General features: G+C 32.7%; 1 protein-coding gene across 1 annotated transcript; it reads right to left on the bottom strand.

Annotated features, from left to right (window-relative positions):
* Nucleotides 1–749: 749 nt before the first annotated feature.
* LOC125189274 (NAC domain-containing protein 87-like) lies at nucleotides 750–2,064 on the bottom strand. Its single transcript, XM_048086567.1, has 3 exons — nucleotides 1,622–2,064; nucleotides 996–1,276; nucleotides 750–851 (listed from the first exon to the last, which is right to left on the bottom strand). Exons 1-3 carry the CDS (start codon nucleotides 1,836–1,838, stop codon nucleotides 750–752), a joined length of 600 nt encoding a protein of 199 aa, XP_047942524.1. The 5' UTR covers nucleotides 1,839–2,064.
* Nucleotides 2,065–20,432: the final 18,368 nt, after the last annotated feature.

The raw sequence follows: 20,432 nt of genomic DNA, 5'->3' as shown, positions 1-20,432 counted from the left end.
TTTAATTTTTCAAATTTCAAAAGATGTAAGAGGACCAAAATTTGACCATCGTGATTTATTGGCAATTTGTTTTAACCCAGTAAATACTAAATAGTAGTAGTAGTAGTTCACACATGTATTACTGAAGACGACAAAAGTCGAAACGAGTTAATTCATTACTGAAAATAAAAGAATGATGATGAGAACAAAAATAAATATTTTTTACATGGCTCACAATCTGTGTTAGAAAGGCAAGAAAAAAAGTACCCTTTCCCAAAAAAGAAAATAAAAAATCCTAACTTCAAAAAAACATAATCAATAATTAAAAAATGTACACGATGAAGCACCTTTTTGCATGACTAAAAAACCGGCGTTGAAGGGGGGGGTCGGGTCGGGGCTAGTATCTCCAAAGTTCTCCATATCTGATATATCTGGGCTAAAGCAAGAGCTTCCAGCCCTTGTTCATCATCTCATTAAACGCTGCTGCACTCTTCGACGTTATCTCGTGATTCGCTGCGTTTTCGGTGCTAAGCCCAGTATCCTGTGAACGACTCATCACAGAGGCGTGAAATGCTCCATTTTGGGGTGATTTCCATAACCAAGCATCGATGGTGGCGTTGGAAGGGCATTTTGGGGAGCGTAAAACTGCGGCGCAGTTGAATACTGATCATATTGCTGCTGAAACTTGTGATTTTCCCAAAATACCCTTTGATCAGCCTGCTCATTGTATTCCGTGAGCGGCGGAAGCAGCCCCGTGGGGCTCTCCGCCGCTAGTAGATGATCCACAACGAGTCCACCCTCGTTAGCTCCACGCCGGGGCTCCTTCTGATCCCGCTGTTCTTGTGGAACACGCGGCACACCACAAACTCCTCCTGCCAAATCACATAACCAACCATCAGATCATGATACGGCAAAACATGATAAGAACCGTATACTATTTTAAGTCATTTTAGTCGGATAACTCCAAAGATACTGGACTTTCAAACAGACCCTTACATAGATAGATCGATAGATACCTTAGCGGCTCTAGAGAAGTTGTAGGTGGAGAAGTTGCCCTCGAGGCGAAACTCGTGCATCACCCAATTAGTCTTCTCTCCTTTGGGAGCTCTACCTTTGTAGAAAACAAGAGTTTTCTTCATTCCCACCAGGCAGTTTCTGCCTCGGTGAATCTCCTTGTCTTTACCGGTCGCCTTCCAGTAACCGGACTCAGTTGCCCGGTTCGTTCTCATTCCGGTCGGATACTTCCGGTCTCGCTGGCAGAAGAAGAACCATTCCTTTTCTCCCATTTTAGCCTTTTCTGCAATCATCGGTAAACCACTAATTAATTATAATTAAAACAAAATTTTCAAAAACGTGACTTAGATGTCTTGGATCTATTAAATGGAGTATTAACATCGGAATGTTCCTTGTCACGATAGAATACAAGAATATTACACGAAATACAAATTCCGTGATGTTTACAATCATCTCTTTCTTACAAGCTACGTGTCTCGGTTATTACACTGAAATAGATGATCGATCAAAATTAATTTGATCTAATTAATACTCCTACACACCTATTTCATCATAATACAATTAAAAGGTAATTAATTAACATTAGATATCTATGCATGAAATAATTATAGAGAGAAAAAAGAATTACTTGGTAAATCCCACGGTTCACACTTGTTAAGATCGGCTTCTCCGATGGCCTTGGCGACGAAGCGGCGGTCGACGACCTTGAGCAAGAGGTAGTGCATGATGATCTCTTCATCAGTGGGGTGGAATCTGAAGCCAGGAGGCAGCTCAACTAACTCCTCATCTTCTTCTTTACTGCTCTTCACCATTGATGGACCTGCTCCACCTAACCCTAGTTCCATTTTTGCCTCTCTCTAATTATCAAAAATTATTTTTTATATTAGTAGCTAGAAGCTAACTAGTTCAACCAACTATGTGGTCTAATGGAAAGGAGGCGAAAAGGATGAGTAGCAAATGAGAAAGAGGAGAGATGGATAGAGGCTTCTTGTTTTATAGAGGAAGATTGAAAGGGGAGGTGTTGAAGTTTCTTGGGGAGAAAGGAAGATGAGAGAGAAAGAGTGGTGGGAATGGAATTATATTGCTAATAGTCGACGAAACCAGTTTATACCTTTTCATTTAATTATTATGTGTCCAAAATATAGTGGGAATTATTGTATTCTGCTCTAAGTTTATTTGCATTTAAGATTACTAAATAACCAACGCTTGAATGTTTCAAATTACTATCTAAGTTAATTTAATAGTGTTTTTAATTAATTTTGCAGTGCAAATGGAGGTAAATGGTGATGGTGAAGCTGACGTCATGCTGATGGTGACGAGATAAGGGCTGGGGTGTGTGGGAGACGATACACGTTTCGCCAACGCGGAGCACTGCGGAAAATGCCTGGATTTGTTGATGCTGAATTTAAATAAGTGAATGGATGTGATTTTAAGTGATAACGGTCAACATTAATTTGTACTCCTAATTGCATTTACTAAATCATACTACTACTACTACTACTTATTTTATTTTTCTAGAATTCATGTAAACTAAATTCTTATTTCTGAGGAGATTGTTTCTACATTGGCCGTAATATTGATTTCGTAATTGTATGTGCACTTGGAATTTTTATTTTTCATGAATGTGTCTTGGTCAATAAATACGTTGATTAAATTAATCGGAAATTTGATGGAATTATGAATCATTCACATGTACAACGGTATTCAAAATTTTGCTATGCGTTTAATAAAAGTGACTTTTTATTGTTAGGAATTAGGATAAAACCATTGAAGTTATTACATTCGCAATGAATTCATTAATTGCATTTCCAAAAAATGAATTAACTGCATTACTTGACATACCATTTCCTCGAAATGACTATGTAATTTACAATATTAACTAGTACGACTACTATTCTTAGTAATTAATGTTCAAATTATGAATTTTCCTCGCCTCCTTTAGAACGGATTTATGATTAATCCATGGTATAATAATTTAAAAAATAGGGTAGTCAAATTCAAGATACGGAAATATAGGGATTCCGATAATTGAACAAATTAAATAGATCTGACAAAGAATCAATCAACTGATCATACTCATTATATTATTTCAAGTCTGAATAAAATTACTAGTACTTAGATGATATAGTATATAATTCAACAACTTCGTTGGAAAGAACAAATTCCATTTTCTCATTGACTTTTAAAGTCTTGATGAAAGGGGAAGAACCATAACCAAACAAAATCGTTAGTTGACAAAGATCTAATCACACAGAAAAATGTTTGGACGGTGAAGGAATGCAGTTCCGAAAAATGTTAATTTATAAGTATATAATTAACGACGAATTATATGATACAAAATCGTTAGTTGACAAGTGCTGATCTCATATTGCATAACATTAGTGTATATATAAATTTTTTTTAATAGAATTATATATTAAAATATAAATTTAAGAGTACTTTGTAATGAATATATAAATTGATTAAAAATATTAAATCAAATAAATGAGTTGGGGTTTTGACTTTAGGAAGTTGTAAAAGCATAGCAAATTGAGGATTAAGCTTCAATCATCGTTTTCCTAGAACTCAACCGGGACACGCATGACGTCACCACACGTCACCCCTTCTCAACCCAGCTGTAAGTTTTATATTCAGAAATTGATTGTTAAAACTTTAATGTATCAAGTTTTATTTCAAAATGATTTTTATAGCTTGTCTTAAAAGTTTTAGATGGGCTACGTAGAACAAGGAACTAGTCACTGCCAGATAAGAGATCTTCAATAATTCAATTTGCGAATTTTCAATTTTTTAGAAATTACATTTCAATGTTTCTGTTGGTTTCTGATGTATAGGTTTTGGTTGAATTTTGTTCCCAGCAAGGAGTTAGAAACCATGCTTGTTTTCGTATATAACAAAATTTTGTTGCTCCTACATCGAGGATTTCTGTTTGATACATTTGATATGCTCATGTAAAACACAAATTTATTGTATATATGGATTAAACAATATTGTAGCTCGATATTTATGGGCTGACTCAAATAGCCCGTTGAAATGAAAGGGTTAGAGGTGAAAATCTCTAGCACAATAAAGTTACAGTTTGATTAGCATCCGCTTGATTAATTGGCAATATGAATATAATTGATCCGGAACTGATGGGCTAACCATAAGTTATAGAGTGAACTTAAAAAATGGTCCCTGGACTATGGGTTTATCTCGAAAATAGTCCCTGGATTTAAAAATATCACCAGTAGTCCCTGGACTAAGGGTTAATATCAAAAACGATATTTTGAGACGAAAATGCTTCTTTGAGGGGTTTTGGGCAATTTTGTCTTTTTACACTTTTAACATTTTAAATCTGATATTATTTTAGTTATGTACTAAATCTGATATTATTTCAAAATTATCATTCTTCTTCCTTTTGTCATCCTTCACTTAGTTTCTTTATTTCAATATTAGATTTAATTTTACAAAATTAAATTTTAAATTTCAGTTTTTAAATATCAATAAATTTTTTTAATTATAAAAATTATTAAATAACAAAAATTATTAGTCATAATCAATATTTGATAGTGTCTAATATTTAATCAATAAGATATAACAACGTCTTAGTTTTAACCAATATTTAATAGCTTTAATCATAAATAGACAATATAACACGATTTATTTATAGAAATAAATATGCGTCTAATGTAAGACTAATATAATTTTCGTTTATTAATTTGAAAACAATCAATCAAAATGACTAGAAAATTTCAACAAAAATACTCCTATACAAAATTTTTAGTCGACTTCATAATATTCAATTACAAGCAATTATAACAACCGAACGAAGGCTAAATAGAATAGCTCTTATTTTTCCATCACGATTAATATTATTTTTCTGTAATTCTTCAATTCAGCTTAATATTATATTAAATAACAAAAATTAATAGTTTTAATCAATATTTATAGTTTCCATGAATTAATAGTTTTAATTAAAAAAATTTATTGATATTTAAAAATTGAAATTTAAAATTTAATTTTGTAAAATTAAATCTAATATTGAAATAAAGAAACAAAGTGAAGGATGACAAAAGGGAAGAAGAATGATAATTTTGAAATAATATCAGATTTAACTAAAATAATATTAGATTTAAAATGTTAAAAGTGTAAAAAGACCAAATTGCCCAAACCCCCTCAAAACCCCTCAAAAGGGCATTTTCGTCTCAAAATACCGTTTTTGATATTAACCCTTAGTCCAGGGACTACTGGTGATATTTTTAAAGTCCAGGGACCATTTTCGAGATAAACCCATAGTACATGGACCATTTTTGAAGTTCACTCTAAGTTATACTCCTTCCGTCCCACAATAAGAGTCTTATTTTTTCATTTCTGTTTGTTTCACAATAAGAGTTACTCCCTCCGTCCCACTTTAGGAGTCCCAGTTAGAATATTCCATAGTTGATAATAGGCCCCACATTCCACTCATCTTTTTCCACTCACATTGTATTATAAAACTAATTTATAAAAGTAGGACTCACATTCCACTATCTTTTTTCACCAACTTTCCTATATATTTCTTAAATCCCGTGCCAAACTCAATCGGGACTCCTAAAGTGGGACGGAGGGAGTATATTTCAATTTTACCATAAATGATAAGTAGATCCCACATTACACCAATTTATTCCATTAACATTTTATTATAAAACTATATATATATATATATATATATATATATATATATAGATATATAAGTGAGACCACATTCTACTAACTTATTCAACTCACTTTTCTTTATTTCTCAAAACCTGAGTCCAAACCAAATAGGAATTCTATTATCGGACGGAGAGAATACTATTGTCTATTATCCCACCTTATTTGGCAACTGATTTAATACTTCAACAACGATTTTGATCAAATGAACGGGAACACATAATAAAATAAACTTTCATATAGTATATATGATAATGATTAATGAATAATTAAATCCTATTGCAGACAAATAAGCTACTACTATTATCTTCGATTATAACTATAGTCTTCCTTTTTCTATTTGAATATATCCACAAAAAATATCTATTTTAATATTACTATACAATTTATTTCTATCTTACTTTATTAATTTCATATCAAAATTAATACTATCCATTATTATTTCTAATGATTTCCATGATATTACCGAGAGAAAGTATTGTGCTTGTGTTGGATGGTTTGTGTTCTCAGTTTGCATTCTACTTTGCGGGTTGCAGCTATGGTCGTCAATTGTATCTTATTACTCTTTTTTTTATATCCCCCAATTAATAGTAGTAGTACTTTTTATACTACTAGTTCTTTTTCAAGTTCAAAGTCTTATACGTTGATTTAATTTTATAATTATTAATTAGTTTGTTATATCCAATATTACAATACATGCTTAATTTTACAGCACTTAATAATCACTACTACTACTAATGAGTTTCCGGTCATTATATTTACAATTCGAATTATAGTTAAGATAATTTAATATAACTAACCCCAAATTTTTTTGTGTAGACTCTTATATTAATGAAGTAGTACTAGTACTAGTTTGGAAATGGCAACACGACGAAGAGTCATTAATGTGAAAATTCTTGAAAATTACTACTGCAAAGAGTCAAGTTTATTGACTTCATACAGTTATCAAATTTTTTACTACTACCAAGTTCCTTATTGGCTATAACTGCTCTCCAACTCTTTAACCGCCAAATTAAATATAATTACTTTTACCACCTTTTTAGTTTTTATCAACATGTAAACCTTTTTAAAACTGGATATTCCTTGTGATCTATCATTATCATTGAATTTCTTTACTCTCTTGGCGAATTATTTTATTAGTTTATTTTCTTAGACCTTCTAGAATAAAGTTATTTTTTAAGTTATGTTTATTCTCTTCATGGTATTGATAACGGCTCGTTACTAACTCTCAACTACTAATATATACATATATATTGAATTCTCGGCTACTATTATTTTAAAAATAATGTTAAGACATATTTCCACCGATAATTTGTAAAAAGATTAAAAAATATTTTATTATTTTTAATCCAATTATTTCTTCCACCGTCCATAAAAAAATTATTTCCTTTTCAATCTGTCCACAAAATATTTATTAAAACTCATGTCATTCATAAGTAGGCAAATTTTTCTAGAGAAATCACTTTATGTTTATGCAAATATTTTCTATAAATTAAAAGGATGGAGTATTAAATATATAGTACTACTATTGAATAAGATACAAGGATGATTAGGTGAACAATACACATATTTGGGCTTGATTCCTCCAGCTTCGTAGCTAATATAGAGAAATTTATGATGTAAGCCCAATAACATTTGATCCATTCAATTCACCAGCATAAAAATAAATTTCATTTTATTTTTCACAACATCCATATAGGATAGGAGTATTTATTACTAGTAAATTTTATTTAATAAAAAACAGATTAGCCTACATGGCTTAATAAATGATTAATTATAGAAAAATGGTGAAAATAGTTTGATAAGTTGGAGAAAACGTACTGATTATAATATCATTTGTCATAATTGTAGAACGTTTTAAGAAAATGACCATCATATCATATGATATAATGCATCACATTCCATTTAAAGGAGTTGTCCGCTTTACGATAGTTTTATATTCCAAAATATCGTAATCTCAAAGATGTATTATCACATAACATGTACTCCATACAAAAGTTATTTTTTAAGATCTTTTTCTTTATTTATTCCAGATTTCAACAATATTAATAATGAACTTTTAAATTTTGATACAAATCAATGCACAACCCCCTAATTTCGAATACTTTAAATTTAAACTAATATTGCTATAAAATAGATAGGCCTGATTTGCTACAAATTCAAAAGTGGGTTTTAGTTGCAACAGTACTCCATGAAATTGTGCTATTTTAGTATGAAAATATGACGTCCTATATTATTTGTTAAATGATATTATTAACACCAATAAAAAATTGTATTTAAAAATGCTATATATACCTTGTATTTCTCAAAATCCCAATGGGGCCCAATCCATCAGATCTCCCTCCCATTCATGGTCGGACCAAAGGGATGTTTCATGAAATTGTGACAGATTTAAAAATTCATTAGTGACACAGCTAATATTAACAAATTTGAAATATACATATTAATATAAACTCATCTTAACATGCATGATGCATACTTCTTTTGTTGTAGTGGAAATGGTGAAAAGGGATATCTAGTTGGACCAAAATAAATGCTATATGTTAATGAATAAAGGGATAGATAGGAATAAATCCATTGCACCAAAAAAATGGTCCCCCACATCAATTTTACCAAACTTGTTTTCATTGCACACATCTCTACTCCCAACAAAAACAAGAGAAAATTAAATAAAAGCTCTCTTGTTCAGACAGGACCACTGATATCATGTATTATTTGAAGAGATTCCATCATCTATTCTTCCATCTTTATTATTTTCATTTTCATTTATTTTTCTTTATCCTTTGAAGGTTGCTATCTTGAACACTCAAATTGCCAAATCATTACTTACAAGTAATTGATAAATTTGAAGTCCAGATGCTGATAATTTGCGAATTGAATAGAAGCGAAGTTCAACTTATTGGGATGACGAGATTTCTTTTAATTATCATGTGTAGATTTGTAAGTTTTATATTTTTATGTTTTAGATTTTAGGGAAGGGAGTAATAGAATTTGAACACGCAACGAAAGATAACTTTTTTTTTTTTTTTTTTATTATAGTATATCTAAATGCGGATGAAGGTATTGAACTTACATAAAATCATGATCTTGTATTCCTTTCTTGGCCTCTTATTCAGTTTCACTTTCAACATATCTATGCGTTAGTGTTACTAAACGAATTATAAGGACATATATATCTAGATTTAGTCAGAACTATGGCTAACGATTTCAAAACAAAAGTAAAATAAACATGTAAATCCCCTTACTCAACATATGGACATGTTTGATACGTTGGTGAATGCATAAAAATGTGACACCGCTTATTCGGTTTTAAATTGATCGAATAGGGGCTGTTACAATATTGATATACATCGAGTCAAGTCAACATTGAGTTTTGGATAGAGTTGTTAACTAGGCCAGGCCGACCTATCCCAACACGGCTCATGTCCGTCCCATCAGTGACACAAATCAAACTTGGACTGAACTCATTCGTTGAATTGAGCTCCAGTTGGACCATTTTTAAACCCAAGCTCAGCTTAGACCAAAGTCTATCAGAAGCCCAGTCCAAATAGACCTATAGGCCCATTTGAACATAAACCCAACACAACTTAGACCCAGACATAGACTAGACTAGCCAAACTTATAGAAAGAGACTGGGGTCCAGTCCCACCCGCTTCAGTCTCAGGTCTAGACTGAGGCGGGCATGTCCAACTCATTTGACGACTACAATGTTATTGTAATTATGGTTCGAGATGACATTATTTTATTGGTGGAAAATCAATATTCTCTCTGTCCTCAAAGAATATACACTTTGGGTTCGACATGAGTTTTAATGCAAAATTGATAAAATAAGAGAGAGCTAAGCCTAAAACTCTATAAAACCCCACAAATTATTACACTCCAAATTAAGAGATGTGACAATACATTACACATACATATAATTAAAACACTTGCATTTATTGTTTTTGATAACATTTCTAAACATGCTCAATGTTGGACACTCTGCTCTAGTATTTGCATCTGCAATGTGTTGTTGGTTGGTAATGGACTATTCATATAGTTGTATATAGGAGTACTTTTTTGTAACTATTACAATAATTTATACACAGTTTAAAAGGTGAGCCACGTAAATGTTTAGTCCAAAGGTTCCATAATACGTGGAACATAGGGCATCACTACAAAAACAAATACTAGTACTACACTTGTTTTTTTGAAATTAATTCTAAATATTAATTAGCTATGATGAATCCATGATTGTGCTACCATTTAGTACTATTTGATACTGTGGTATAGTGATTCCGTAGACTTTATTGATGAACATTTGTAATTTTTCTTATAAGAATAGAAAGCAAGAGGAATATTGGGAGGCCTAGGGAGCATACATCACTCAATTACAATATAGTCAAAACGTTGCCTAATACTACTACTATTGTATTAGTGATAAAATTCGTCACACAAATAAAATTTAAATGATATACTCCAGTATATACTACTGTAATTTTCATTTTTGTCTTAAGACCACAAAAATTTATGGTGAAGATATCACCTTGATGAATAAATGCAGATCATGAATTTGAATTCGAGAGGTGGCAAAAGTTTTATAGTACAGTTATTTTTTGGTGCAATTAAAATTAATGGCAAATTTAGTAATTTTATATATTTATGGCATGTTTGGTAGGGGTGCTAGCTGATAACTCATCTAGAGATGGAATTTGGCTAACAAAAAAGTTGTATTGTTCTTCTTATTGAAATTATTGATTAAGAAAAAGTTATAGAAAATATTGATTAGGAAATTTTCTTCTTGTTCTTATTGTTAAAACCATGTATTTAAGAGTACATACTAAACCAACAAATATAAGTATATGACTTTGACATTTATGTTTAAATATGAGCAAAAAGGTTGATTCTTATCGCCAACAACTAGATTAAGAATTTAATGGACAAATATTTCTCGTTTGTTTGCGGGGTTAAAGTCAAATGACAGGTAATTAACATATTAAAATATCCTAATCATGGCCACACCTAACATTAATTCATTTTTCATAAAAAATTAAATAATTGTAAAGATCTTCATCTACCTATACAGATTAGTATGTAAAAATATTATATTCGTGATTAGAAATCCGTGTTGGTGGCTTGAACCTATTGGCCAAGTGATAAAGATGACAAATGTAATCAATTTTTTGACTAAAAAACCTTATCTCCAAACACAATTAATTTATTTGTAGACCTAAATATCTCCAGCTTTCATATGATGTCTCAACATTAGTAATAAAACCCTACTTTAATATAAGAGTGCACAATCAGCTCTCTGTCAGAACCATAGAATTATTGTCACCTTTATGATCTTTTGTGATTAAAGTAATGTTTGTTTAGTGAAAAATATGTTTTAGAGTTACACTAATCATGATTTGGCACCAAAAACATAGGACGGGGGACAATGTTGTCACTTGGTTGTCTGATTCCAAACACATCATATACCCTTTTCCAAATTATTATTAGGGTTAATTTAATATCAGATTATAACCCTTTTGTATTCTTTCGTGGAAATTAGTACCTTTGGGATGCTAAATGGTCTAACTTTATTCATTAGTATTACAAGTAGTTTGTTTAAAAAAGATCGTGGTTCATAGTGTAATTCAAATCAATTAACTAATAGTATATTCAATCAATGAATCGAATTCCAACATAATTAGATTTCTAATTATTTACAAAATTTACTGTGTTCTGTTTATTTTTCGTACATTCAGCTATAGAAATTACTACTGTTTATCACAAGCAATAATATCCTATCCAAGAAACATGATAGTATTGCTAGCTCACTTGACACATCCATCAATTTCCTTTTAAAAATAATACAAAATCCAAAATCACATACAGATAAAAACATTTAGAACTGAATTTTGAAACGAAGGAAAGTAATGTGTATATAGTCATTGAAATGGAACTTCGTCAGCATGTTTCATGGAAAATAATACACTGCCACCAAACTCATGGCTATTTTCACCTTTTGCAACTATTTTTTACCTCTAAAATTTGCAAGTAGATGCACACCTTGAAAATTTTAACCTTTTATTCTACCCAATATACGCGCTTTATTTTTCATTTTTTTTATTCAGCAATCCACAATAAAATGTTAACGTTTATACAATGTAAATCCTAAAAAATTACTACTAAATTATTATAAATACATACAAGCAAGAAATCAAAGTTTTAGGTGACATTAGATTTATCAGACAATACTCCTTCCATCCACAATTAAGCTCACTTTCACTCTGCACAGATTTTTAAAAAATGTTTGACCATGTAACAAAAGGTGGATGAGAAAACATAATAGAAGTGAAAATCATTTTTATAATATAATACTAATTTATGATAAAAGATGGTAATAATGATTAGTAGACTATCTACTAAAAAAAAATAAATAGTAAATGTGTAATTTAATTGTGAATACCCAGAATAACAAAAAGAGTCATTTAATCATGGACAACGTGAGTATATTAATGAGATTTTATATAATTAAATTAATACTTATAAGAATGATGAGATAGATAAAGGCGAGTATAGTATAATCTTGCTTCATTGTGTAAACGGACCATGATATGGAGTATTATAAAAAATTAAACATACATAAAAAAATACTAGTAAGAAGATACGCGCATAAGTATATAAATTGTGCAAGAGTGAAATTGTGTTACTTACTAGAATAAATAAGGTAGGAAAGTGAATAGTGAATTCTAGTATGTGAGATGTGGGTCCCAGCGAAACATATCATCGTCGATAATTGCGCTAAATAGACAATGGTTTTTGAGTGGTGGGCGTCTGCTACTGTTACGTTCTCAAATTGGAAAAGGCTGGGAAAATTCGCAGGAGGGAGGGGACCAACCTACAACTTCCTTCCTAACTCACACTGGGCCCCACTGGCGTGCACATCTCCTGGGCCCCACCCTTTATCAACCCCCTGCCCGCCGCCGGCGCTGCTACCACAAGTGGTCGCCATGATTCATCAATGCCAACAATCGCCGCTCTTATTCAGAGAATTTTGCCAGTAACAATATCATTTTTATTAATTTCAATTAATTTATATTTTGCTCTGCCGGCTTCTGCCAACACTAAAAATTGCACATGTCCCAAAAAAGAAATCCCGGAAGCCATTTACAATTTAAACAATTTATTAAATTACGTTCTCGTTAAAATCCATTCGATAAAAATCCATGTAAAATTTCATACTCTTCAAAATTATTTTCGCAATTTGCAATAACTTATTCTTTAATCACGATTTTGACAATTACTAAAACTTTTGCTTGCGTATTCTTTTGGCCTAGTTTTGCTGAAGTTTAGAACTATGGCTATTGGCTGGAGATGGTAAAGTTAAATGCAAATCTATATACACTATAAAGTCTACAATAATAAATCTATTGTGATGACTTTTGCATTTTTCGATTTTTTTTTGGTCAAAAATGCCGTTTAATCTTCAAAGGCTATTTTAGTCAAACCTTTAAGTTTTATCATTCCTAACCTCTCTTGCCTATTTTTTTTCACTTAAACAAAATAATGGTTAGGGACATTTATGGAATATTAAATAGTAGAATAGTAATTTATTTTTACTAAAAGAGTTCCACTTCATATTTTGGCTAGATGAATCATTTTGTCGTCGATGTTTGGATTTTGGCCTCATAATTTTTTGCATGTCTATGGATCTCGTGAAGGGGGAGCCTCATGCAAAACGATTTGAGGGTTCAAAATCTTCAAACAAGCTATGGCAACATCTCAAATTTATAAATATATGTATGGATTCAAAAATATTCCACAATTATTTTTGAATTTTTGTGCTTTGGATAAACGGTGACATAATTCAATGCCAGTGTTCTAGACTGAATTCTAGGGGGAAAATAGTACTGTGACAGTGGTTGTGGAGAAAAAACAAAGGTAAATCTAGACTTTTTAGCTATTAATAAAAATAATAAAAATAATTCATATTGTATAGTACTGCATTAAAACTAAGAAGGAGTAATATAAATTGACTATAACTTGACATGGGGGAGTACTATTCTTTTTAATCAATTTTATTTCAAGCTTTTGTGTTTTATTTTTTAGGGCATCCGCATCGCGGCTCGATGCTGTCTCGGTCTCGTCTCGACGAGACGAGTTGGCATCGAGACGGCGATGCGGCATGCATCTCGTCTCGAAGAGACGAGCCAGCTCGTCGCGCGTCGCGCGAGGAAGGGGTTGGCCTCGAGCTGTCTCGCCAAGCGCGCGGGCCACGTGGCGCGCGTTGGTGGATGGACGGCGTGACGCCCACTCGCCAGCCCGCGAGTGGGCGTCGAATTATGACGTCATAATTTTTTTTTTTTTTTAAATCCGAAAAAAAAAATTAAACAGTAAAATGATAGTTGCAAACGGTCGAATTTTTCATTTTTTTTTCTTTTATTATTCTATAAACACTTCATTCCTCTTCCTTTCTCCATTTTACACACAAACAATACACTCATCTATTCTTTTCTCTCCAATTGTTGAAAAAATGTCTGGCGATAGAAACTCCAGCGGTGGCGGCGGTGGCTCGCGGCGCTCCTGCGGGTTCGACTTGAACTCGTTTGACGATTGGGCGAGCATGTACAACTTTTTGAGTACTCCCGGTTCGTCGCCGGGCACCCAAGGCTCGACGACTCCGCCGGCGTACCAAACACCACATTTTGATGAGGATGCATACTATCATCCCCCCCCCCAGAGGTACGGGCAATCGCCGGGATTATCCCAAATTCCGGAGAATTTTCCGGCTGAATGTACTTTGGAATACCGACCGATAGGTGGAGGCTCCGCCAGGATCGGCGTCAATGCCGAGGAGGAAGAGGGCGACCACGAGGTTGTGGGGGATGGCACCCGTCATCCATACAGCCAAAAGGACACGTTGGCTCGTACGACGCTTGGATCAGCTTCTCGTACGATCTTGTCGTCGGGAATCAACAAACCCACATGTGTTTCTGGAAAAAAGTCACCGAACTTTACAACGCACGAAGGTCGAAGAAGACCTTTGCCCGCAACGTGAAGATGCTCCGCAGTCATTGGGACCGATGCGACAAAGATGTCAAAAATTTTTGCGCGATATACAGGGCAGAAGAGGCGAATTACCAAAGCGGAGCCCGGTGGAGCCGACATTCTGAGAGCGGCATTGCGGGTCTTCAAAGACGACGTCGATAAAGATTTCAAGCATGTCGATGTTTGGTCGCAAGTCCACCACCTTGAAAGGTGGGCTGGCGGTGTCGAGTCGGGCTCGAAACACACGAAGCACACGGCGCGTGGCCACTACTCGTCTAATGATGGCGGCGAAGACAACACCTCACAAGAGGGCACGCCAACCGATGATGCAGGGGGGTCTTCCGGTTCACGACGTCGGCCCCAAGGGACCAAGGCGGCTAGAGCGAGGGGGGAAGGGAGGGGGAGGGGGAGGGGCCGCGGCGAATCAAGCCAGGCGGGCTCGGGCTCCGGCACGGGCTCGAACATCCTAATGTCCATGTACCTGCTAGACACGATGGCTGACACTTCAAAAATGAATCCTCACCAATTTGAAGCCCATATGGACGGAATTGAGCATATGAAAGCTCAACTTGGTATTCGAGATCGATCTAACTTGGGTGCACCGCCGACTTCGAGGGATGATTCGCCGGCGGAGTAGTTTTTATAATTTAATTTAGAGTATTTTAATTATGTATTTTTAATTTTTTTTAGGATTTTAATTATGTACTCCCTCCGTCCACGAATAAGAGTCCTGTTTTTTTATTTTGGTCCGTTCACGAATAAGAGTCCCGGTTCATAATTACCATAAATGGTAAAGAGACCCCACATTCCACCAACTCATTCCACTCACATATCATTTAAAACTAATATATACAAGTGGGACCCCTATTCCACTAACTTTCTTCCACCTACTTTTTTTAACATTTCTTAAAACCCGCGCCATTTAGAAATGAGACTCTTAATCGTGAACGGAAGGAGTATTTTTTAATTTTATAGGCCTTTAAATTGTCATTTTTATTTTATTTAATGAAGTGTGTTTTTATTAATTGAATTTGTTGGAATTAAAAATAAAAAATAAAATTAAATGAATAGTTAAGGGATGAGATGGTTAAGAGATGGAGGGATGCATGCGCTGTCTTTTAGTTAAGAGATGAGGTGAAAAGTACAGTAGGGCCCATGAATAATGAAAAGATGAGACGGTTAAGAGACATAAAAGACATGGATGCGGATGGCCTTAGGCCTTGTTCGAAATGTTTATAAAAAAGTCCATGTGGTGTATCACAACTGAATAAATAGTGAATTATGTAATTTTATTATAGAAAATTAACAAAATCAACGGGCCCTAACGAGCCATTTGAAATCAAAGTAGTCATAGATATCATGCTAATCGTATGTTGTCTTCTTCTAATTGTTGTTAGAGCATCCACAATAGCGGCTAGCCCACCGGCTAGCCGATTCGCGTCGCTAGCCGGTCGGCTATCCGAACTATTGGAATCGGCCAGCGCAAAATCGGCGTGGGCTAGCCGATTTGAGGGCGCTGGCCGATGCGCTGACCGCCATTGCGGCATGCCGATCGGCCAGCGCTATTTTAAATTATTTTTTTTAATTTTTGAAAAACTATATAAACGCGATTTTAGTTTCATTTTATCCGGTTGCATTTTTTTAAATAGGCACACATGCTAGGCCCAGTACAAAATTAAGACCTAAAATAGAAACATGTCGTAGCGTCGGACCGGGGGCAAACTATAACGGATTCAAGGCATACTAACATTTTCTAATGTATTTTTTTTAATAAATTAGTGAGGAGTAGAGTGGGGCGGTGGCTCGTGTGTGGAAGTCCGGATTTATTTTTTATTATGTAATTTTTTTTTATTTTTAGTTAATGTACTTTTTTTATTTAAATAAAATTAACGAATTTTTCCCGTATATGTGTCGTAAATTTAATTCCGTAATTTAATTGTAAATTTTATTCCGTAAATGTAGTTGTTTTTGAATTATTTTTATTGCGGCTGGCCTATGGCTGCCCTAAGGCTATAGCCTATTTGAGTAAAATGCTGATGTGGCAGGTGGATTTTTAGTGCTGATGACGTGGCAGAGAGAGAGAGTGGCTGACCTATTTTTATAATGGATGTTCTTATCTATTGTTTTGTTTGAATCATTAATTCATTTTGCAGACTCTAGCTATGAATTTGGAGCACAAAAATCAACACTCTATAGAAAAATATTGTAGGTGACTATAGCAGCACAGCATTACCTACCTAAAAAATCGCAGGGTGTCGGAGCAAAGAAATGTGGTAGGTTTCGACAAAAGGTAATTGGGATATGATTTAAGTAGTTATTCATGTTTGAATTTGAAGGCCAATGGGTCCGAAATTAACATTATATAGGTCACCATATTTATTGCCAGATGTGAAAGTCAATCAATTAAGGTCAACTTAACAATGCGAATGAAATCATATAATCTTCCAATTCTTGTAAATTAAACCATAACGTTACTATAAATTCACAATTAGATCATGAGACTATTTATCGACCGAGTGGTATGGAGTCGAAATTGGTTTTTTCTGGAATGGAAAAAATGCTAGTTCTTCACAGCATTATAGGTAGACTTGAACCAAAATTATTTTCATTATTTAATCAATTTTAAGATTTTTTTCTTAATTTTCATAATTGATGTTTCAAGGCTTTGCTATTTGTGGCTTACAGTTTTTACTCATGACTCTAGTTCGCAACTCATCGTTGCGTAGAAGTCAGAACTAAAATCAAGAAATTCGCAAGTTTAGGCTTAGCGTTTGGATTTTCCCTTAGGAAATCTGCGAATTACTATCATATACTAGTATACTCCGTTCGTCCCATTTAGGATGACCACCTTTTCTTTTTTGTTTGTTCCAATCAAGATGACCACTTTCCAATTTTAGAAATAACTTCATCTCTCCTCTCTCCTCATTAAAATATTTAACTATTTTTTTCTTTTTATTTTATTCCACCTAACAACACTTTCTAAAATCTCATGCCACTCAAGAATGGGGTCATCTTGAGTAGGACGAAGGGAGTACTTTATAATATATAGTATAGTTTAATTTGCAAGCAGGCACGTATATTCATATAACCACACATTAATTATATAAATATATTATTACATATAACAATGCCTTCATGAAAATCCTAACGAAGAAAATGTTTTACATACATAGAAAATTTAGTGTTCAAAGTCAAATTATAGCTTTTTTTAGGTACAAAAGTAAAGCAAAGAAAAGATAGCATGATCTGCTCGTATTCCTTATATGACATCTGATGACACAATCAAATGAAAGACAAGAATGATTATATAATCATGCCAATATGTTTGTGTTGCATATACATATACACATATATACATCATTGAATGCGACCACATAATTCTTAAAACAAGGCCTAAGTAAGAGGGCGAAGAAAGTAGAACAACGATTACGGCAAGAGATATAAATTGGCCTTATACAAAATTACAAGTTTGGGAAAACGAAGGGATAAAATAAGACAAATAGAATAAACAAATATGAAGAAGAAAAAAACCTTTTAAAAGATGAAGAAAAAAAAGACAATGAAGGAAAAATAAGGATCCATTTGCTATGCGAAATTGGAACTGAACTGAAATTAAAATTTTATAGAGATGAATTTGCAGAAATTATATACTAATAGGAGTAGTTTGTTTGAGTGTGCATGTATAGTAGTGTATGTGCAAGTTTGTGTGTTGTGTGTAACAGTGTCAAATTTTATAAACTAAGTAACTATTTGGAATTTCATTTATTGTCAAATTTTATAAACTAAGTAACTATTTGGAATTTCATTTATTCACTTTTAATATGAAATTTAAATTATAGAATTGGAAGAAATTGAAATTGAACTTCAATTCTAAATCCAAATATCTTTACAACTACCAACCATTAGATTTAAAATTAAAAGCTTCATTTCTAATTTTGCAAGTCCAATTCCATGAAACGAAACAACCTAAAGGAACTAATAAATGAACATACAAATTACCATCCAACTTTTCATTCTTTTAATTGTAAAATACATTCAATATAATGGTTGTGTGCGAGAGTTTGGTGTGTGGTTTGAGTTCAATTATAAATTAGAGTGAACTACATATATACAAATAAATTGTATCTGATCTTTCAATTTCGCACATAAATGATACTTAATTTTTATTTTATATCATTTTTGGTACCTTGTGACAAAAATAACCTCAGGTACTAAACATGTGATTTTTTTGTTATGGAGGATGTTTTTGGAAATTTCAATTAAATAATACTCCCTCCGTTCCATAGTAATAGAGGCGTTTTTCCATTTCCGTCCGTTCCATAGTAATAGAGTCATTTCCCTTTTTAGTAAAAATCAACTCATTTTTCCACACCTACTTTACCCTCTCTTACTTTTTTCTATCTTCATCTCTCTACCTTTTTCATTTTTCACTTTATTCTCTCTTTACTTAACTCACCTAACACAATTTTTCTTAATCTCCGTGCTGAAAAGTTTTGCCTCCATTACTATGGAACGGAGGGAGTACCAAATATGTGATTATTTTTTCTTCCTTTCTTATTTCTTTTTTAGTTTATTCTTCATTCTTTTTTCTTCATTTTCTTCCTTTTTTTAGTATTTTATCTTACTTTCTTCTCTCTTTTTTTCTCCTTAGTTTATTTATCTTCTTCTTTCTTTTTTTTCTTTTATCTTCTTTTTCTTCTTTCCTTTTACTTTTTTATACATACATCAATTGCATTCATAATAAAAATCAAGAACAAAAATGTCTAATTAAATTAATTATTTAAAATAATTAAATCAATTGAATATTTTTTTATTAAATTACTTTATACTCATTTTAAGATTGAAACACCCAACTAAAAATATTCAACTCTTAATATCATTATGAATACAATTCACAATTATTACTACATAATATTATATGATTCATACTCCCTCCGTCCCAGATAATTCGTCCCAGTTTTCCATTTCAGTCCGTCCCACATAATTTGTCCCATTTCACTTTTACCATTTTTGGTAGTGGACTCCATATTCCACTAACTCATTCCTACTCACATTTTATTATAAAATTATAGGATCCACATTCCACTAACTTTTTCAACCCACTTTTCATTACAATTCTTAAAACCCGTACCCGATCAAAGTGACCCGAATTATTCGGGACGGAGAGAGTAATTTATATAATTATACTATAATTATTTATTAATTACTAATAGTTTTTAGTATTATAACAATAATATTTTTATAATAATTAAATATAATTATAATTAACTATATTTAAATGATATTAAAAATAAATTAATTATTAATTTATAACATCAAAATAATAATATTAATATTGATTAATAACAATAGTATAAAGAGTGAGGAGAATGAGAGAAGATATTACAATATCACTTTTGCTACTAATTTTATGTATACGTAAAATATTCTTTATGACATAAATGAGAAAATGTATTTGTTTAGAGGGTATTTTGGGAAGAAAATTGCATCAGGTATCAAAAATGTGATTTATAGGTACCAAAAGCGATATAAAATAAAGATCAGATACCATTTACGTGCAAAAGTGAAAAAGATAAGATACCATTTATTTAGTTCACTCTATAAATTAATTGTTCCAAACACGAAATAGGAAAAAGAAAATGGGACATCATATTAATATGAATTGACGAATGTAGCCCTAGCCGAGGCTAGAAAAATTTGTCAAGATTTTTGTTTTAAGCAAGGCAAAGAAAAAAAAGCAGCCTCAACTTCAT

This window comes from Salvia hispanica, chromosome 5, assembly GCF_023119035.1.
Source record: "Salvia hispanica cultivar TCC Black 2014 chromosome 5, UniMelb_Shisp_WGS_1.0, whole genome shotgun sequence".
NCBI lineage: Eukaryota > Viridiplantae > Streptophyta > Magnoliopsida > Lamiales > Lamiaceae > Salvia > Salvia hispanica.
The sequence above is the reverse complement of the archived record's forward strand: the minus strand, read 5'-3'. Positions and strand labels throughout refer to the sequence as shown.